We start from the raw sequence: 23219 nt of genomic DNA, 5'->3' as shown, positions 1-23219 counted from the left end.
TGCCCAAGCTCACGTCAATATCATGTTACATCCTGGGACCAAAAATTCGTATTATTTTTCGGCAACCAATTCATTTGTTTAACAATAAGGTATGAGTTATTCACGAACGAGTTAACGAATTTTTCAATTTACAAATAACCTTTTGTATTGTGGGGCACGTATTTGGAGGATTTTCAGAGATGAGGGTGGTGAGGTATTGGGGATGTCGGGGATGGGGGTTCGCAGTCGGTTAAGGGGGGGTTCGCTGTAAAGGGGGGGTTCGCCCGAACCATAAACCCCCCCCCCCTGACTACGGGCCTGATACACCTTTTAAAATGTAGGCTTAGCATTTAGGCCTAGCCTAGCAAACTCAATTGAATTCAAGGCTCAACGTGTGGGCGCTATCGCGTTGTATCGCGAAGAGTAGGCCTGGCCCGGGTACTAGGCTAGAAGTGGTCAACTTGTACCCAAAATAACTCGTACCTATTCCCAACTTGGCTAACTCGTACCTCAACCAACTCGTACCCACACCAACTCGTACATAAATAATTTTTAAGCCTACATTTTAACGGTAACATGCACTGTATTTTCTTTATGATTAAAGCCGTAGGCCGCTTCTACATCTGCACATGTTACAATATTAGTAAGAAAACGTACACAGTAATCAGTTTTAATAAAACCTGATTAATAATGTAATGATTCAAATGACCTACCAACCAATCATATGATGATCTGAGTTTTCTAGTTCCAGAATGGAACTAGAAAACTCAGATATTGATATCTGAGTTTTCTAGATCTAGAAAAGTCATATATCTGAGTTTTCTAGATCTAGAAAACTCAGATATATCTGAGATCTGAGTTTTCTAGACACCCGAATAATTATGATACAGTATGGGACATTATAGAGGGCGCTATATAAGCATGCAGAGAGAATAAATAATTTTTGTAAACAGCGTTTGCCAACCACAATGTTGGTCTAGTGGTAAAGGCTTTAGCCTATTACACTGGAAGTAGATCAGCTATTCTTTATAATAGAAAATAATTAAGGTAATGAATTATTCATGATTTCTGCCTTAATTGGATAGAAAAAAAATAATGCGCCCCGGATAGCGAATTTGGTTGAGGTCAAATTGTCCTATAAATAATCTATTGTAATAATGTACTTTGTCCTTTCAAGGCTAAGGTATTTATAATTGTACATCATCATATCGCAAAGACAAATTTGGAAACAGCGCATTCCCGAATTACCAAATATCTTTAAAATAATTATTTTGAAAAGAAAATTAAAGGATCTGCACTCGCTCAACTTCTATTTTTGGATGAATGTTGATCAAGTGTTGCCAAACTTCGACATATCCTCATCATCATAATCATCAGTAGAACAATAATAGGCGGTCGTGTGTGTAAACACGGTTTATTAAACCAACTTGTCATCAATAACATTACCATTATTATTACCATTATTTTTATTATTACCATTATTGTTATTACCATTATTATTTCATATAAACATTTTGTTCTTGTGTTGTTGATAGGCCTACAAAATAAATATGAATGGAAATAACGGAACAGTCAACAAAACTCCGAAGAAAGAAAATAAGAACAGCCCTGATGATGTTTCAGTAGTAAATTATGAACAGTAAGATTCATTTTTTCTCTTTGCTTCATGAAATCTGTCTCATCTCATGAAATTATTTTTTTTTAAATATGTTTAAATTACATCGTAGTATAAACAAAATAATTTAACTTAAAATATAAAGATGAACATTTCATTTTACCGACCTACCTGTATAGGAAATATCGTGAGTCATTTTTTCATGGCCAATTATTCTTCGTTTGGAGATGAACTAACTAACTTTTCAATGTTATAGTAGATAAATTGTTTTTTTAAAGAATTAAACAGGCTGGACTGGGAGAAATAACTAGTACTAGTATAGGGGTGTCACGAAACATAAAATCACGAAAGCTAAGACCCCCTAAGACCGAGGATCCCGAAACCTAAGACCCATTATTACAACTAATTCTCTTTCGCACCTGCCTTGTATTTTAACTCTACATTTGTTACTCTCAACTTTATCCTGAATACCAAACCTTAGAATTAGATGAAGAAGAATCAATAAAATAAATAAATCTTTAAATAAATTGATGATTTTACAGACGTTTTTCTCATGAGAATTTCGCATACTCTATGTTCAATATTTTGTTTCTGTGGAACGCAAAAAGAGCAACATTAATACAGAGCTAAAAACTATGCGGAATCCATCTATTTGACTCATTTTTTGGTGAAAATCATGAGAGAGAGAGAGACAGACAGACAGACAGAGACGAATGTGGGACATATAATATAAAACGCTATATTAAATGAACATATACAAAATAGAAAAGAGATATTAAAGTGAACATAGATAAAGCAGTAATTGGAAGTCATTATTATCATGGATCCCTTCTAGAAGTTAAAAACTTGTCTCGCAGGGATCCACAAACAAAACACATTACTAAAAAAATAAAATAAACCTAGAGTATTATAATTATATAATTTGAGGATAAAAATTGCAGTATAATAACATAACTAACATCTTCTTTATCAAAATTATTTAAAATTATATTTCAATATTTTCATGATATAAATGAAATAAGTACCGACATCGGTAAATGAAAAAAATATATACACATATCTATATTATAAGTGAGAGAGTTTGTACGTCTGTCTGTCTGTGTGTTTGTTTGTTTGTTCGTTATACAAATTTTTGTTACTGCACGTAATCTTACATATGGGGTATCAAAATGACCGCAATTGTACCGGGAATGTTCTAAGCTATATTTGAACATCATACGCCATCTAGGATCCAAGTTAGGGGCCAAAATGTGGTCAAAATGGCCCACTTTTCCCCACTTTCGATTTTTGTTCATTATACAAATTTCTGTTTCTGCATGTAACCATACATATGGGGTATCAAAATGATCGCAATTGTACCGGAAAGGTTTTAAACTACATTACAAAAATTCCCGAGTCCTGGGGTTTTTGTGGGAGGGTTGGGAGGGGGGGGGGGTGGGGTGGTTTGTGATGTCATTTTTGCTTGGGCTCGGGGTTGTAGGCTATCGAATTGTAAAATTATACTACAAATGTTTTACAGTATTTGAATTATCCTCAGGAAGGCGTTTGGGGAAATATAGATATAGATATACATATTTTAATCATTAACCAATATGACACCTATTCATTTACACATTTAGCAAAGTACTTTAACCATATCCAGCTATGTATCGGTCTCTTTGATTGTCTCATTACAGACATCCATTCCTGTCTGAACATATACACGTTCTTTACTGTTACTGTGTTCTACTACTATATTTGAACATCAACCGTCTAGGATCCAAGTTAGGGGCAACAATGCATGGTCAAAATGGCCCACTTTCGATGTTTGTTCGTTTTACAAATTTCTGTTTCTGCATGTAACCATGGGGTATCAAAATGATCGCAATTGTGGTTGGAAAATGTTAAAGTATTTTAATTATCCATGGAAAGGGGCTGGGAGTTTGGGGACTGTATTGGGAATGTTTTAAACTACTTATGAAAACTGCCACTGAGGGATTATGGGTTGGGAGTGATGGCTAACATAACTTTTATTGGAACCTTCTTAAACACATCACCCAGTATCTGGGGTGTGTTTGAAGTGGGAGGAGGAGGACCGAAAATGCTGGCGTAATGAAGTAGCCTATATGATTGGAATTGTAATAGGAAAAGTTACTACATTTGAACTGTCCAGGGGAGGAGTTAAGGTTTGTTGATTGTGGCTTGGATGGTGAGAGGAGAAACAAGGCTAGGGGGCCGCAGTATCAAAATTAGATATTTTAATTATCAGCCAATATGAAACCTATTTATTTACACAGTTTACAACGTACTTAAACCAGGCCTATCGTAGCTATGTATACCCTCTCAATTTGAAGCTGAAGTTGAATTGAATTTTTACTGGGAAGAATTTGTTTTTAAAAAAGAGTGTGGGGTTTTATTGAAGAGGGGTGGGGGTTGGTGAGTATATAGGGAAGTAGGCCTACTGGCGTCGGGTGTTATGTACTGAGAAGGCTTTAAACTAATTTCAAAACCCGCCCTGGGGCGGGTATAATTGCTAGTACATACATATACACATGGCTTTACATTAAATTTTAATACGTAATAACTGTTTAATTGCATCAACATGTTAGCCTTGACCTGCTCTACTTCTTCCGGTCAAAGTTCAATAACATTTTATGCATTTACGCCCTCTACGGCGAATAAGTAACTAGCTTTTACAAACGTTATAACGCTTGACCTACTTGATATTTTCAAAATATTGTGTTAGAGAACGATGACTCTTGACCTATTCTACCACTTTCCACCCTAGTTCCGCGAACTTTTTTGCATCTACGCCCTCTACGGCGAATAAGTAACTGGCTTTTACGAAAGTTATAACACTCGACCTACTTAATTTTTTCACAATTTTTTTGGTATGGATCGATCACCCTTGACTTACTTAAATACTATTTGCCACCGAGTGTCTAGAAAACGCAGATCTAGAAAACTCAGATCTCAGATATTAATATCTGAGTTTTCTAGATCTAGAAAACTCAGATATCTGACTTTTCTAGTGTATACTGTATTTCTTTATGATTTAAGTCGTAGGCCGCTACTACAAGTTACAATAACTATTATTATTATTAGTAAGAAAACTGTACTATTTCAAAAAAGCTACCCTCTGATAATAATGGAACGATCCGTTTGATGATCTGAGTTTTCTAGTTCCATTCTGGAACTAGAAAACTCAGATCTTGATAACTCAGATATCTGACTTCTAGCTCTAGAAAACTTTCTAGATACCCTTTGCCACCCTAGTTCCGTGAATTTTTGTTGCATCTACGCCATCTACTGCGAATAAGTAACTGGCTTTACAAACGTTATAACACTTGACCTACTTAATTTGTTCACAATATTTTGGTATGGATCGATTACCCTTGACCTACTTTACCATTTGCCACCCCAGTTCCGCGAACTTGTTTTCATCTACGCCTTCTACGGCGAATAAGTAACTGGCTCTTACGAACGTTATAACACTTGACATACTTTATTTTTTTTAAATATTTTGGTATGGATCGATCACCCTTGACCTACTTTACCTCTACACCCTCTACGGCGATTAATTAACTGGCTTTACGAACGTTATAACACTTGAACTACTTAATTTTTCACAATATTTTGGTATGGATCGATCACCCTTGACCTACTTTACTATTTGCCACCCCAGTTCCGTGACTTTTTTTGCATCTACGCCCTCTACGGCGAATAAGTAACTGGCTTTACGAACGTTATAACACTTGATCTACTTTAATGATGATTTTTGCAAAATTTGGCCGCGTTTTAAGGTGTACAGCGCACGTGTCGCTTATTTACGGAATGAAATTGATATGGATCTCTTATTTTTAACAATATCGTTGTAATTGGAGAAGCTATGGCTATTCAATACACTCTTACACGAAAATATTTCCCGAAGCGAAGCTAAGAGAAATATTGTATGTATTGCCTTTGAGAAAAATATCATTCCCATGATGATGTCAAATGTTTATTTTACCTCTTAACATGCAATATCTGTATAATAAATAATGAAATACCTTCATATTCAATTAACAGAATTGGTCTTGCAAACCAAGCAATGAATAAAATATTCGAAACTTTGGAATGCGAGTATAACATGGAAAAAAATGGATATGCAATTATTTTCAACAACATTAATTTCAACAAAGAACTTGGACTAGACAGCCGTGAAAACGCAAAAGATGACGCTAACGGTTTACGTGATGCCTTTATCAAGCTAAACTTCAAGGTACCCGAACCGAATGTCAACCTTACTGTACATGAAACTGAAGACATATTTAAAAAGACCAAAGACTTATTTATAAAAGGTTTGTATTATACAACTTTATTTAAAAATGCATATCGCTTATTGTTTTTTTGGGTCATTGCATCGTGCTGGCCACTTTTGAAAAATGTTACCAAGGTGTTGTTGTTGCCGTTGCTTACTTTGTAAGTCTTCGGGTTTCACTAACTATACACCGTAATATTTGAACTATGCTTTTACTGGTTCATTTTGCTAATAGCTGTTTTGTCCCAACTTATTTGCAACATGTAAAAATAACATAACAACATACCTTCTCTTTTGTTTACCTTGTTGTTATAATTTCAATGAACATCATAGTCAACGTATATCAAACGAAAGCCAAATGAAAGTGGGTTAACTAGCATAAATTAAAATATCTCCCTCCGTAACGGTTAGTTTCAGAGCACCTAATGCATTGAGAGTATAGTCTAAGATAAATAAATAATTTGGTACATATACTTACTTACTTGTTACTTGTTTGCATAGCTATCCCCATTATTGGGGACATTTCGCCGTCATTGACATTATGTTGACATAGCACAACAATGAGAGACATTAATTTTGATGAGAAGGTCATGTAACACTAATTAATTTAAAAACTTAAAACCTGAGACCTGTAACCCTAGGTAGGGACCCTGACGGGTACTCTCCCTCTGGGTCAAAGGGATCCCGAAACTCATCGGTGGGCAGGGGCGCTCATCTCCCTGTTCAGGACTATTCCTTATGATTACCCAGGCTATTTACATTTAAAATTAAACACCAAGACATATCAATTAATTAATTAACTTAATGACTACTGGACATGGTAGTTATTGTCTTCTATAGAATATGCTATCCTTATATAGTCTTCTCGGTCTATTTGACTATCGTTTATCATATAGGGGCATTCCACAGTATTTTACGGACGGGACATTTTTGAGAATATAACTAGACATATCTTAGAAATAATAAAGAATACAAGATTCAAAGTAAAATAAATGTATACATATATGGCCAATGTTAATTATGAAAGTCAAAAAAAGAAAAAAGGCTGTACAAAATAAATTTGTATTATGAAAATTGTATGCGTCGCGAATGGGACGGCAAATGGACTTTTGAGAAGGTTTACGTATTGTAATATTTATCCTCATTTAAAAGAGATTTTAAAATTTGTTTTATATTATTATGTTGCCAGATAGTTCTTTTAGATAACTGAATGTTAATTATACAAATTTAACTGCAAATTTATTAATAAATATGATTTATATGTCGTTACGGACGGGACATTTCTAACGTCGCGGACTGGACAACTTTGTCCACGTTAAACAATTGTATATTTTTGCTATTAAAAAAATTTAAAAATAAGTTTTTTACATCAATGTAATCTTTTATTTACAAATCAAAATATAATTCAACCTTTGAAACACTGTTTAAAAATTTATGTCAAGTGAAAATATTAAAATTCATAAATATGAAATATTATTTATAAAATTAATTATTCGAAGAGTTATAAAGAGAAGCAATATTGTTAAATGTTATCAAAATATTTATTTACACTAATATAAAAGTTATGCTTGGCATATTACACAAGACTTCAAGATAATAACACATTTAAGGAGAATCTTTCAAAATTGGCGTTGGCGTTTGACGTCTGAATTTGTTAGTGGATCCAAGTTGCATCTGAAATTTTCTTCTATCCTTGCTTGGATTTAATAAATTAGGCCTACTTCTATTAAAATTCAATCTTAATTATGTAGTATCTGATTTATAAAAGGTTCTTGATTGCAAATTCACCAAAGAATGAAATCTACAAAGCGATGACCACGCCCAATACTCCCATTCATACTGGTCATGTTGTTTTGGATTTAGGTGTTGTTCTTTTGTGGATTGTTATTTTAAATACAGACCACAATGTTTTGTGATTAATAAACACCTGTGTACAGTACATCTCAGCCTACAGTACAAAAACACTTTTTAATTCATTACAATATTGTCATCACATCCATAAAAAAAAATGTCGTTTTGTCCTATCCGTAACATTCAATAAATTTTGAAATACAAGTTTTCAAAAACTTGTTTAAATCTATTGCAATTTAGTATCCTTAGGAGTTGAAAATTAAGATTTAAAATTAAGAATTAAATAACAATTTTAGAGCCATTACTTCAATAAACACAAGTGAGGAAAAAACCCCAATCGAAATGTCTCAGAAGTAACAATTATGAATTTTGAAATGCAAGTATGAAATTAATAAACAATTTTAATGAAATACTTTATTATGAATAATTGGAGCTTACTTGAAGTTGAAGTAACTGCAGTATATTTATGGGCAAAAATGTTAACAAGATGCATGGTTTTATGAAATAAAAAGGATTTAAATGATATGTCCCGTCCTTAACAAAAATGTCTGTCCCGTTCCTACGAAAAATGTCATCAATATATTTTTGAATATGATATTTTTACCCAAAATTTCAAAATATTTGTTTATAATGTATTGCATATAGTTTTAAAAAGAGAAAACAAAATATTAAATTATGGTATCAATACTTTTAACTGAAATGTAAAAAACACCATAAAACTACTATTAAAATGTCGCAGATAAGACAATTATGAATTTTGAAATATATATATAAAATTTAATAAACAAAATATGTGTTATAAAATGCTTGAATATGTAAAATATTTTTGAAATATGATATTTTCATCAAAATATAAAATTTTAAAAAAATGTGTTCATAATACAATGAGATATAGTCCTCATGAGAAGAAAATGAAATATCAAGATTTTTGCATCATTACTTTTAAAATAAATGTAAAAAAACCGCATAAAACGTCGCGGACGGGACATTTATGAATTTGAAATGCATGTATGAAATTAAAAGTTCCAGTCGCATGCGATTGGCTACTCACTCGAAATTATTTTTATATGCACTTTTGGAAATTTCAAAGATGCAACAACTAAGATGATGCGCATGCGCTATGTTACTTTTCGGCGATATGAAGACACACATGTGTGTACATTTGTGTACACAAACTCCGAATCGTTTAATCGCGAAATGATTAATACGGTGATGATGAAAGTTTATGAAGGCTACAAATGATTTTATAGGCCTGGTAGTCTAGTACAGATTTGATGGGATTTTCTCCGCAAATCAAACATTGAATGGATTGATCTTATTAATTCCAATCCACAGACCCTGCCCTGCGTGTTAGCTAATGGAATGTTCTTTGGAGTGATTACTTCTTCGCATGTAGATAAAGTAAAATGACGTCACGTTAAAGCTTGTCGTCACAGAGTCTCATTCATATGCAAAGGAATGTTTTGTCTCTGCTGGCACTTATGATTTTATAAAATGTTTTCATAGTCTGGTAGTTGAAGGGTTTAACTGGGGAAAAATGGTAAAAGACATTTTTACATCATTGAAAGCGGAATTTTATGGAGAACAACATATCCAAAATCGACACAAACATTGGGGACAATTTTTTAGACTCGTTTTTCTTTTTTTTATTTTAGATAAAAATTGCCTACTGTAATTAATATGATTTTATATCTTGGCAACCGCTAACTGTAGAGGCTTCTATTTGGCTGCTTCAAATTGTTTACAACATACATATTTATAATTGCTCTAATTAAAATGTTTGTCAAAAAATGGCAGGAAAGGTCATTTTTCTAAATATTGACCTCATAATAATATCTCAATAAATATTAGTCGTACACACTTAACATTTGTCTTAAATTGTTCATAAAGTGTATTTTTACTCTAATGAATAACTTTGACAATAAATGTCATTAGAGAGGTAATTTTGACCTCTGACCTCATAGTATTAAAACTCGATAATTACTGGTCGTACACACTTAAGATTGATCTTAAATTGTTCGTAAAGTGTATGTTCCTATTTAATACTCTAACGATTAATGTTGACAATAAAAGACACTAAAAATTTCATTTTGACCTCATAGTATTATCTCGTACACACTTAAAATTGGTTTTAACTATTGTTTATAGTATGTATGTTTCTATATACTTTCTTTCTATATACTAAATAATGTTGACAATTTCTCTACATTTTTTCATACATTCATACAAATGTATTGATTTTCATTCCAATCTCTCTTCCACAAGTGTATATTCAGGCGTCGTAAATAACACAAAGGCAAGTACACTCAATTCGATCCATTTTTTTTCAATCTGTGCTGCAGAGGTTGGATATAGGTATTTTTATAACAGATAATGAGCTAGCGTTTTCAGTCGCCTTCTATATATATGTACAATCAACATTATTATTTCAGTTAAACCACCACCCACACCACCACCCCTCCCCCTAAATGGCATGATGGGGTTGTGAAGCCAGTAGGCCTATAGGATAGGCCTACAGTACGAATGATCACATGCCCTAAACGCAGAACAACTTTGGTGGGTAGGAACCAACATAAGTATGAAATTGTCTCTAAGAAACCATTGCAAAGCATTACGCCTACTAATTAAGCTGAGTTAGATAAATTTTTTTGACGATTAAAGCGAATTTAAGATTTCAATCGACTATGACGGTGACAGTTTCAACAAAGCATTAAATCGGAAATGTTTTACTGTGTTTAGTGGTAAAACGTGACTGAATGGATAAAGAACATATTTAAAAATTGTTCCTCTTTGCACCCATCTTCTTCCCCATCCCTCAATCCTAATGTTACATACAAAACAAATTAAGTTTGTTTAAATTTGACTCAAACGAGTGGTCTCATTTTGTGACAAGTTTCTCTTTCGGAAGTAATTCCCAGGGTGCTAATTTTACATAAATCACCGTGTCTATTTATTCGTTCCTTTAAACGACATTATTGTCCTGCGGTACGTACATTTGAAATCATCAGTTTTTAACTCTGAAATTACTATGTATTCGAGAACCTTATGTGGGCACGACCGAGATTAAATAAGTAGTTTACTGTACTGACACCCTGTATTAATATTTTATAAGTTCATGTTATTTTTCTTCTAAAAAATAAGCACAATGATACTAATTTAATTGGAATCATGCAATTTGTGATTGAAAACGTAAATGTTTTACCATACCATATCTAACCTAGCACCATGTTCCACAGGACGTTGGCTCCACGAATGTCCTCTCTCTATTTGCATCTATCTTGTGCATTGCTGTAAGCCGAGTAGATAGTTTTGTTGTTAATGATATCACTCTCCCATCGTTTTGTCGGTCTGCCCTTCCAGATCATTGTTTCTAGTACAGTAGTATGCATGTTGGTAATCGGTTTTTATATATCCTTGCAACGTGAACTATGGACACGTGTGATTAATTCTTGTGGATTCCCGTCTAATGTGATTTTACTTAACACTTCGTTGAGCACCTTGTCTTGCAAGGAGATTTTACAAAATGTTTGATAGCAGCGCTTTTGGAAAGCTTCTAACTTCTTCTGCCCGTATAGTAGTGCATTTACAAGACACCTTCATCTTTCCAAAGAAAAATAAATATAAATAAACATTTCAAGAGTAGACAGAAAATAAGCTTGATGGTAACTGTAACTTGCTCTTACAGAGTAAATTCCATTACTTCGGTCTTTGGTTTGCTAATTTTCATTTCATAGGTTTTACTGGTCTTGTGCAGTTTATCAAGCGTAATTTGGAGAGCAGCCTCCGTCTCGGCTAAAACTTTATGTGACAAAAAATGTGATGTACCCATATATGGACATGATGATGTCATATCACTACCTTATTCGAGTATATGAAGACCATATTTAGGCACATCACACTTTTTTTGCCAAACTAGTTTGATAGTGTAGACATAGCTTAAGAGTACGATGTCATCTGCAAATTATGTAGTTGATAAAGAAACACTTCTTCACAGCTTTTACACAGATAAATATATTTATGAAAAGCATATTTCATTTCATTTTCATTTATTCCACATTTATTTAGTCATCAATTACAGTACATCATAATTACAGTACAACTGAAAACAGGGATCCTGCATAAAAAAGCTGTAGCTTCGTTTTTTTGTAGGACCCTTTTACATATGAACAAGTATATAGAACTTAAATAAAACGTGCTGTTAATCAGCATATAGTGATAAAAAATATTTTTTTACCTGTTTTTTTATACATTTATTTTGTTTCTTTAAAATAACCGGTTTATTACCACCATTACAAGTGAATTCTTTCCACAATTTTGGTCCATATATGTGTATAAACTGTTGACTGCAAGTTAGTCTTGTGAAGGGAATTTCGAATTCAGTTTCTGTTCTGAGGTTATGAGTAGGCCTAATACTGTCACAGTAATTAAAAATATTTAAAATGTGATGTGGTAATTCATTGAATTTTACGTTTGCCATAAATCCTATGACGTTTACTTTGTAAATATCATAAACGTTTAATATTTTTAGTTTCTTAAACAGTGGCTCTGAGGCTTGTCTGGATTTAGAGAAGGTAATGCATTTTACAGCTCTCTTTTGGAGTTTTAGTATTACTTCTAACGTGCTCTTGTATGTATTTCCCCATATTAAGTTACCATACTGAAGGTGAGGCAATACTAAGGTGTTATAAAGACTAATACGGACTTTATGAGGAAAGAATTCTCTTACTTTTAAAAGTATACCAGTTGCCCTAGACATTTTTTTCCTAATAAGCTGTATGTGATGTTTCCAGTTAAGATTTTCGTTTAAAATTACACCTAGAAATGTCACATTTTCCTTTCTATGTAATAACACATTATTCATTTTTATTTTAAACTGGTTTTTGTCAAAGTACTTTTGGTTAGTTCTAAAAACAACGTAATTAGTTTTGCTGACATTCAGTAACAGCTTATTTGCTTTAAGCCATACGTTTTTTTTTTGTCTACATGAATAATAATGATAACTGTTATTATATTTAATACTTTTTTATCTTGTTTTACTGTAGCTGCTTTTGATAAAAAACTTGCTCAGTTTTCGTGTCTAGTTATTGTGTTTATGAGTCATGGTGAGAAAAACATCGTTTACGCAACGGATGGCAAACTCAAAGTGGATAAGCTGGCAGATCAATTTAAGGGCGATGAATGCCCATATCTTGTGGGAAAGCCAAAATTGTTCTTCATACAGGTAATGTTAACAAATTCATTAATTAATTAAATAATACATATAATATTATAGAAGATAGAGTTTAACGTTCTTTTAATTGATTAATTGTTTGAGTAGGATAAACGATGACAACATATGCAACATGTGGTCTATTTGTGGCTGTCAGTAAAACAATTTACTTACTGAAATATGAGATGTTTCTTTTGATTTTGAATCTTTTTATCTTTAAGTAACCAAATTACCACGCCTTCACTCTTGTCTTTTATGATTTTTATTTTATTTGAGTAACGATTTGAAATTGTACTTTACGTACGTGTACTGATTGACAGTTTCTGTAATTTTATTTTTGTGCAATTTTCAAATTTATTTACTACTGTATGTCAAGCAGTAGTTCCTACTTTATAAGGACAGGATTCTTGTTATTTATTTGCCTAATCAGAGGTATTGAGTACAGGTCTATACAAACATTAGTTTAAAATGAACTTACGTTATTCAATAATACAGGCTTGTCGAGGACATGAATATGATAAAGGAGTTGATGTTTCTCCCTACACAGCAGGTTGCGATGGGGGAAAGAAACCTATCCTCCAAGAACCACAGCAAAAGATTCCAGCGGAAGCAGATGTCCTCTTTGCATACGCATGCCCACCAGGTAAGTAGTAGGATAAAAATGCTAATGTGTTGAATTGATTTAATTGTGTCAACATTATTTAGACCATACCATTAAACAATACAACTATCAACGTTAGGACATGTTAGGAAATCATGATTTAGCGGTCTAATTTGCATAATTAAAAATGGTAGTTTTTAATAAACACCTCATATCTTGGAAACCGCTGGTCATAGATAATTAATGTTCAAGTTTGTTTATATACACTTTTATATTTATCTAATAAAATAGTTCTCAAATTGTTTAGAAACTATTTAGTCTAATGTTTCCTTTAAAATAATCCGGAAGTGCAGTTATTTAACATTTTGCCTATGAAAATGAAATTGTTCAGTATAATAATGTAGACCTATATTTATTTGGTATACAAATAATGCATGTTTATGAATTGGATAGTGAGATTTCATGAGTTGAAAAATTGACTGCTCTATTTTTAATGAGGCAGAGCCGAGTTGAAAATAGAGCAATCAATGCTTCAGTTATAGACGGCGTGCACAACAAGTTGATGTTCAAACGCGATCAGACAAAAACATTCTCCAAGTGTTTACAAAAGCTGAACGTACATAAGAGCGCGTTAATTATCACCACAGATAGATAGATAGATAGATATCACTTTTTAGTTATGAAGGGATAATTCTAAATGACACGTGATGCCTAATTAACAATCACATTGCATCAATACATTCAGTTGTATTACAAAATTATTAGATTTTACAGACGTGTATCCTTTTCGCGAATTTCATATAATTCTGGATAAAATTGAAAAAATTCATCTCCTTCCCAAAATATTTTTGATATCAAATTTTCGTTCTATGTCAAAACAATAGAGGGCTAAACACTTGATGGAATGCGTTTACTTTGAATGCATTTATATGTGAAATGTGGAGTTAATATACAAGGCAGGTGCAAAAGTGAACTATTGGTAATCTTAGGCCTTGTGTCTTAGGTTTCGTAGCTTTCGTGATCTTAGGTTCCGTGAAACCTGGTGGTTGACATAACGACATATGTATAAGAATAGCATAATGAACTAAAATTGCTACTGTATGTAAAATAATGAAAGAATTAAGCAAGTGTATAGCACACAAATGCTAGGTGACACTTTATGTTTAATGAGCAAATGGCATAAAATAAGAAGTAAATTAGTGTAATGTCTAGTAGGAAATGCGCCCATTGAGGTATATTTTGTATGTGGTTTTTTATAATCCCAAGTATGTCTATTTAATAGATCAGGTTGTTGATATTTTCAAATCGTTTCCCATAGGGTTGTTTTTGACCCATTTAGTCAGCCATGTTGGTTTTAACAAATTAACATTTTTTCGCATTTCTCAGGAACCAGAGTTCGTAGAAATATAATTTTGGTACCAAAGTACTCACAATATGTATGTTTGTATACGCTACGATACGAGTACGAGTTTTTTTGCAGAAAATTACGGAAAGTAGGATTTTTGACTTATGACCTTGCTTTTATATGGTGTCCATATCTAAATAACCGCTAGACATTGAAACTTTATTTTAGACTGAAATCATGTAGAATACCAACATTTATATTTATGGTAATGCAAAAGTTTGGCCAAAAATGACCGGAAATGATATCTTTGATCTTTAACATAATTTCATTTCAATTTTTACAAATTTTTATGTCAAAGTACTCTCGATATGCATTTATATATTCACTCTAATGGCAGTTTTTTTTTTGAAAAATTACCAGAAGTAGAACTTTTGACCTATGACCTAACTTTTAAAGATACCATTATTTTAAAAACCGGTTGTCATAGAAACCTGGTTTTTGTCTCAAATTGTTCAGAATACCCATATTTTATATTTATGGTAATAAAAAAGTTCGGCAAAAAATGAACGGAAATGATATTTGTTACCTTTGATATAACTCACTCAAATCGACGCCTATCCATCGTTTCCTTGTTCTTTGGTCTTCACTTTCTTCCTCTCTTAAAGAGAGTATGTCTGTCCTCTCTTCTCTTTCTGTTTTCCTTATGCAGTTAAACCAACGTTTTACTGATTCTTAATTCAAATCATGTGTGCAATCTTTTTCTTTTACCAGTTTTATAATTATGTTCTTAAATTATGTATTTTGTATATTGATATATAATGTTATGTAGTTAAGTTCTTCTTTTGGGGTCCCATGACATTTTTGATGAAAATGAATTAAAAGAAATGAAATTGGTTACTGAAGGGCTAAATGTCGAAGCTGAATCTGCATTGGTTACTGAATGGCTGGATTTCGAAACTGAATCGGCATTGGTTACTGAAGGGCTGGATGTGGAATCTAAATCGACATTGGTTTCTGAAGGGCTGGATGTGGAATCTGAATCGGCATTGGACTGAAGGGCTGGATGTGGAATCTGAATCGACATTGGTTACTGAAGGGCTGGATGTGGAATCTGAATCGACATTGGTTACTGAAGGGCTGGATGTGGAATCTGAATCGGCATTGGTTACTGAAGGGCTGGATGTGGAATCTGAATCGGTATTGGTTACTGAAGGGCTGGATGTGGAATCTGAATCGGCATTGGACTGAAGGGCTGGATGTGGAATCTGAATCGACATTGGTTACTGAAGGGCTGGATGTGGAATCTGAATCGACATTGGTTACTGAAGGGCTGGATGTGGAATCTGAATCGGCATTGGTTACTGAAGGGCTGGATGTGGAATCTGAATCGGCATTGGTTACTGAAGGGCTGGATGTGGAATCTGAATCGGCATTGGTTACTGAAGGGCTGGATGTGGAATATGAATCGGTATTGGTTACTGAAGGGCTGGATGTGGAATCTGAATCGGCATTGGTTACTGAAGGGCTGGATGTGGAATCTGAATCGGCATTGGTTACTGAAGGGCTGGATGTGGAATCTGAATCGATATTGGTTACTGAAGGGCTGGATGTGGAATCTGAATCGATATTGGTTACTGAAGGGCTGGATGTGGAATATGAATCGATATTGGTTACTGAAGGGCTGGATGTGGAATATGAATCGATATTGGTTACTGAAGGGCTGGATGTGGAATCTGAATCGGCATTGGTTACTGAAGGGCTGGATGTGGAATCTGAATCGGCATTGGTTACTGAAGGGCTGGATGTGGAATCTGAATCGATATTGGTTACTGAAGGGCTGGATGTGGAATCTGAATCGGCATTGGTTACTGAAGGGCTGGATGTGGAATCTGAATCGGCATTGGTTACTGAAGGGCTGGATGTGGAATCTGAATCGGCATTGGTTACTGAAGGGCTGGATGTGGAATCTGAATCGATATTGGTTACTGAAGGGCTGGATGTGGAATCTGAATCGGCATTGGTTACTGAAGGGCTGGATGTGGAATCTGAATCGGCATTGGTTACTGAAGGGCTGGATGTGGAATCTGAATCGGCATTGGTTACTGAAGGGCTGGATGTGGAATCTGAATCGGCATTGGTTACTGAAGGGCTGGATGTGGAATCTGAATCGGCATTGGTTACTGAAGGGCTGGATGTGGAATCTGAATCGACATTGGTTACTGAAGGGCTGGATGTGGAATCTGAATCGGTATTGGTTACTGAAGGGCTGGATGTGGAATCTGAATCGGCATTGGTTACTGAAGTGCTGGATGTGGAATATGAATCGATATTGGTTACTGAAGGGCTGGATGTTGAATATGAATCGGCATTGGTTACTGAAGGGCTGGATGTGGAATCTGAATCGGCATTGGTTATTGAAGGGCTGGATGTGGAATCTGAATCGACATTGGTTACTGAAGGGCTGGATGTGGAATCTGAATCGACATTGGTTACTGAAGGGGGGGGGGGGTGGGGGTCTGAATCGGCATTGGTTACTGAAGGGCTGGATGTGGAATCTGAATAGAGGGCGCTTCATGGTGGTTGGACGTGTTTCTGAAGTTGTAAAAGTTTTGAATCTTGTTTGCTGGTTTTGTTTAGTTTTTTCACGATTTTTACTTACATAAAGTCTCCATCACTCTTCTTATTGCCACAAATGTGGCTTAAGCCCTTGTATTATTCGATTTATCTTTCGATTGGAGAGATTTTTTGAGATTGTCTTTGCTAGGCCTGGGTTTGTGGTTGGACGAATATCTGTAATCGGAAAGTCTTTGAATCTTGTTTGCTAGTTTTGTATAGATTTGGTATTCTTAAAAAATATAAAACTCCCTTTGCTCATCTTTTGATTCAATTGTTGCTTGTGCTCTTATTTTACTTGCCTTAGCTGCTGATTTTACCAGGCTTCTAGCCTACCTAGGCACCATACGCTAAGAAATAGGCTAGGCCTAGGCCCCATAGTTTATTGTGCGCGCTTTATGGTAGTGGGACGTGTTTCTGAAGTCGGAAATTTCTTTATTGTTGCTGGCGGGGTTTGTAAAGTTTTTTTACGATCTTTTACTTTCAAATCATTCCTATTCTTATTGCTTCAAATTTGAGCTTGAGCTCTTAGTGTTTCTAAGGACTGGTGAGATTTTTCTTTTTTTTAGATTGTCTTTGCTAGGCCTCTGCCTTGGCTTCATACGCTAAAAAATAGGCTAGACCTAGGCCCCCTAGTTTATTGTGCGCGCTTTATGGTAGTGGGACGTGCTTCTGAAGTCGGAAATTTCTTTATTATTGCTGGCGGGGTTTGTAAAGTTTTTACGATCTTTTACTTTCATATCATTCCTATTCTTATTGCTTCAAATTCTGGCTTGAGCTCTTAGTGTATTCTAAGGACTGGTGAGATTTTTCTTTTTTTAGATTGTCTTTGCTAGGCCTAGGGTTGTGTAAGCAGTTAGGGCATGGCTTCAGCAAAAGCAAAGACCAAGGTGCCAGGCCTAAGCCTAGATCACGTAATGCAGGAGGCACAGTTGATAAAACGGTAGTAGATATCGAGGGTGAAGACGAATGTTGTTCATGTGGTGGACATTTTATGTCTGGTGGCAAATCAGTTTTATGCGGTCTTTGTAAGCTATGGTTCCACATAGATTGTCAGAAAATTAATGAAGCCAAATATAAGTGGCTATCCAAAGATGACTCATCCATTGTTTGGTACTGTAGGAGCTCAGTCGCAGTAGGCAATTTCATGGGTCTTATTAATAATGTTAATGAGACACAAAAAACCATGAATAAATTAATTGAAGCAATTAAATCTGAGGTAGAGATCAATAAAGAGGATATTAAAAAGTTATCCCGGTCATCTAGGGTTGTTAATAATGAGGAGGTTAAGACAATAATTGAAAATAGACTTAAGGATGAAAATGAGAGATTGAAAAGAAAATCTAATTTGATGCTATATAGAATAGATGAGTCTAAGAGTAATGACTCAGATACAAGAAAAAATGATGACCTCAGTAAATTGACAGGTATTTTCGAGGATATTGACTTAGAGGTCGAAATGAGAACATTTTTTCCGGGTGGGTAAACGCAGTGAAGATGGGTGCCGCCCTATAAAGGTAGTTTTCAAGGAGGAATGTACCAAAAGAGATGCCTTTGAAATTGCTATACAAAAAAAGTGCGCAGTAAGTAATGATAGAACAATAAAAGAACGTGATGAGTATAATAAACTTAGGGACATATTGAGGGATAGGCAAAGCAAAGGGAAAAAAGACTTGGTAATTAGAAGGGGGAAAATAACTCGGTTTCGTTCCCAAAGCACTACCCAATCGGAAGAGAACACTGCCTAACAATGTAAGTTCCACGCAGTCAGAAGATGTTAATGATTTTTTTAATGTTTTTGTGATTCCCTTCTAAATAAGAAGAATGAGCTTCTGTTGCGTTTATCTTCAGAGAAAGTTGATATCATTGCTTTGACTGAGATTCTACCAAAGAAGTACTTTTTTGAATTGTCTATAGAAGAGTTTCATATCCCTGGATATCAGATGTTTTTGCCAAATGAAAAGCTTTCATCTGATAGAGGAGTCGTTATTTATGTTCGAAATGGGATGTCTGCCACTCCTGTTTTGTTTAAAGATATTTTGTTTGAGGAATCCATGTTTGTTGAGATTAGAGTCAAAGATCGCACCTTTTTAATTGGATGTGTGTATAGAAGTGACGCCGGATCTAGTGTCAATAATTCTGCTTTGTGTTCTCTGTTTAGAAAAGTGGCATCCTTTTCTTGTTCTAATTTTATTATAGTTGGAGATTTCAATTATAGGAGTATTAATTGTGAGCTAGGATTAGACTTGTAAGCTAGGATATGTGACTGGTGAAGATGGTAAAAATAGTCATAATTTTTTCGACACCATTAATGACTTATTTTTAGCTCAGCATGTACGAGACCCAACCCGTTATAGAATAGGAGAACAGCCCAATGTTCTGGACCTGGTACTTACATCTAATGAGGTCCTTCAAGCTCCACCATTAGGTAAGAGTGATCATATGGTACTTCGATTTAAAATTCCAGTTAATTTAATCAAAGATGAGGTGGTTGTAACTGCGGCCTCACTGGCCACTTCTTTGAGTTGAGAATAATACGTAATAAAGAACACGGAAGGCTTGTATCATGCAACAATCGAAATATTTTATTGTGTACTTCTCCATATAGTGTAACTTCTTTATACTAATAACTAAGACCTCCGGTCTATACGCTGGCATCATCTCAACTAGCCACACTAGCCAGTGAGATTCTATTATACGTCGCCTGGTCTGGTATTTATGCAAATTAACCCAGATACTACAATTACGTAACTGTTTGCTAGTCTACGCATACTGCCGTTACAGTGGTAGAGGTCAGAAATTATTTTCATGCTGATTATGGTAAGTTTCGTGGTTTTCTTGATAGTGTCGATTGGGACACTGAGTTATTGGATAAGGACGGGTTACACTCGCACGGTTCTTTTGATGATATTTTATCTAGAGGTATGGAACAGTTCGTTTCAAAGTGTAAGAAACACTTGTCTGGAAATTTTAAGAGACCTTTGTGGTTTACTAAGGAGGTTGATAAGTCTATTAAACAGAAGAATAAATGCTGGAAACAGTATATCAAAGCAAAGCGTAAAGGGCATGATTGTGCTAGTGTCAAATGGAACACGTTTATTAGAGTAAGGAATGATACTGTCAATTTGATTAAGAGTTCTAAAAGCATCTTCGAAAATAAGATTGCAAATGAGGTTAAAGTCAATGAAAAGTCTTTTTGGCGCTATGTAAATTCTCAGTTAAACACAAGATCTGGTATTCCAACTCTTAGAAATTTTGAAGGTAAACTTGTTGTAGATGACCAAGAGAAAGCCGAGTCTTTTAATTCTTTTTTTAGCAGTGTCTTTTGTAAGGAGAACTTATCGAATGTTCCGAATCTTGATAAAAAGATTGAGGCTTCTTTGTCAGATATTGAGTTTAATGTAGAAGATATTCAAAAGCTGTTGTCTAACTTAGTTATAGATAAGTCAACTGGCCCTGATGGCTTTCACCCACGGATTTTGATTGAATTAAAGGATCAAATTGCTTACCCTCTCAGTCTAATATTCACTAGATTATTCAATGATCAGAAGGTCCCTCTATCGTGGAAGGAGGCAATTGTAATACCTATATTTAAAAAAGGCAAAAAGGAGGACCCGGCTAACAACAGACCGGTTAGTTTAACGTCGGTCATAGGGAAAATGATGGAAAGGATTATTAGGGATAAACTTGTAATGTATCTTGAGAGTAATGGTCTTTTGTGCAATGAACAATTTGGATTCAGACAAGGTAGATCATGTGCATTACAACTACTTGATGTCCTGGAGAGTTGGACTACTAACCTGGATAACCATGATAGCTTTGATTGTGTCTATTTAGACTATAAAAAGGCTTTTGATAGTGTGCCACACCAAAGGCTTCTAGTCAAATTGAAAGGTTTTGGTATTACGGGAAATCTACTAGGTTGGTTCTCTAATTATTTGTCAAATAGAACGCAACGAGTTAGTGTCAATGGTCAATTATCATCACAGGCTCCAGTATTAAGTGGATTCCACAGGGTAGCGTTGTGGGCCCAATCTTATTTTCAATCTTCATTAACGATCTACCTGATGTTGTCGAATCTAGTATACGTTTATTTGCAGACGACACTAAGTTGTATAGAGTGGTCAATAACATTGATGATACGGATTTATTTCAGAGAGACATTGACAGTGCTTCCCATTGGTCTAATGTTTGGCAATTGCCATTTAATGACACTAAGTGTAAGGTATTTCATTATGGTCGTGATAATCCCAAGTTCTTGTATTCAATGGCTGGTAATTTACTATATGAGGTAAAGCAGGAGAAAGATCTAGGTGTTACCTTTGATCCTAGTTTAATCTTTAATTTGCATGTAGCGGATATTTGTAAAAGAGCTAATAAGAAACTAGGAATGATTTATAGATCTTTTAAATTCTTGAATAAAGATGGATTTTTGAAGCTGTATAAGTCTATTGTCAGGCCAACGCTTGAATATTGTAACACTGTTTATAATCCTATTAGAAAACGAGATCAGGATGAAATAGAGAAGGTCCAGCAAAGAGCAACAAGATTGATTCCTAGGTACCGAAATATCCCTTATGAACAACGTTTGAGAATTCTTGGTCTTCCTACCATGAGATATCGAAGGCAGAGAGCGGATATTATCCAAGTTTTTAGGATTGTTAAAGGTTTCGATCGTATCTCGATCAACACATTTTTTGAATTTGATCTAGAATCTCGGACCCGTGGACACCCATATAAACTCAAGTTTAAAAGCTCTCGTCTTAATATTAGGAGGGACACGTTCTCCAGGAGAGTTATTCTCTTATGGAATGCTCTGCCTACGGATGTAGTTCCATGTGCTACGGTGAACTTGTTCAAAGCAAAACTTAACGTCGCATGGTCTAACCACCCGCTGAAGTTTTCACCCTATATAGAATATGATTTTATTGCTAAGAGGGTCTTTTAAGCACTGAGTGCTTCGCCTCGATCCCGTAGACGAAAGTGTACGGGAAACAAGTAAACAAGTAAATCGACATTGGTTACTGAAGGGCTGGATGTAGAATCGATTTTTTTGCTAAGCAAGTTTGATAAATCCGGAACCGGATTTAACTGGAAACTGAGGAAATTCGGATTAGGTCCTCTACGGACCAGCCAGCAGTGCAGCGCCTAACAGATCAGCACACCGGGAGACGATCCCCTACTCTTTTCGAATAGTGGACCAAGTTCTTTAACGTGCACTGTTAAGTACACGGGACCAATGGCTTTACATCCCATCCGAAGGGTGAGGCAATGAGAGTAAAGAATCTTGCCTAAGGATGCAATTAGTATGGTAGAGATAACCTCTAACCCATGCCTATCACATGCTAGTCCGATATTACCATTACACCCTCACTCTCTGGTGTATATACAGCACCCGCCCGCTATTTCTAGACGGTCTCCATCCAGAACACAACCGGGCCCAACGTTGCTTAACTTCGGTGATCTGACGAGAACCGGTGTTTCAACGCAGTATGGCCGTATTTTTGTAACGCGTGATTTCCGCCCATGCCCTTGTGTATGCGTACGTTTTCAATTGGTAATATTTTTACCCTTGATCTGAAGTTTATGTATAGTGAATTTGATTGTTATGTAATGACGAGTTATGGAGATATGATTGATAATGTGATTCCACAAAATAGGCGTATAAATGAAGTCACGGATGAAAGATCACGCTGAAACGCTTATTAGGATTAAGTTAAATTATTT

The 23219-nt window shown here is 34.9% G+C and overlaps 1 protein-coding gene across 1 annotated transcript; it reads left to right on the top strand.

Annotated features, from left to right (window-relative positions):
- Positions 1–1529: 1529 nt before the first annotated feature.
- On the top strand, positions 1530–15934 carry LOC144843424 (caspase-7-like). The gene is made up of 5 exons (XM_078700209.1): positions 1530–1618; positions 5642–5913; positions 12767–12945; positions 13429–13576; positions 15783–15934. Exons 1-5 carry the CDS (start codon positions 1530–1532, stop codon positions 15932–15934), a joined length of 840 nt encoding a protein of 279 aa, XP_078556335.1.
- The last annotated feature ends 7285 nt before the right edge of the window (positions 15935–23219 follow it).

Source organism: Antedon bifida, chromosome 5, assembly GCF_963402885.1.
Source record: "Antedon bifida chromosome 5, ecAntBifi1.1, whole genome shotgun sequence".
Lineage (NCBI taxonomy): Eukaryota > Metazoa > Echinodermata > Crinoidea > Comatulida > Antedonidae > Antedon > Antedon bifida.
Note: the sequence above shows the minus strand (reverse complement) of the source record. Positions and strands in the feature narration are given on the sequence as shown.

Bases quoted from the DNA above. Each gene is read 5' to 3' on its own strand.
- LOC144843424 (XM_078700209.1), top strand. From the start codon at position 1,530: ATGAATGGAAATAACGGAACAGTCAACAAAACTCCGAAGAAAGAAAAT. The intron at 1,619-5,641 runs GTAAGATTCATT...TTCAATTAACAG, and splicing joins TCAGTAGTAAATTATGAACA to AATTGGTCTTGCAAACCAAG. The intron at 12,946-13,428 runs GTAATGTTAACA...TCAATAATACAG, and splicing joins CAAAATTGTTCTTCATACAG to GCTTGTCGAGGACATGAATA.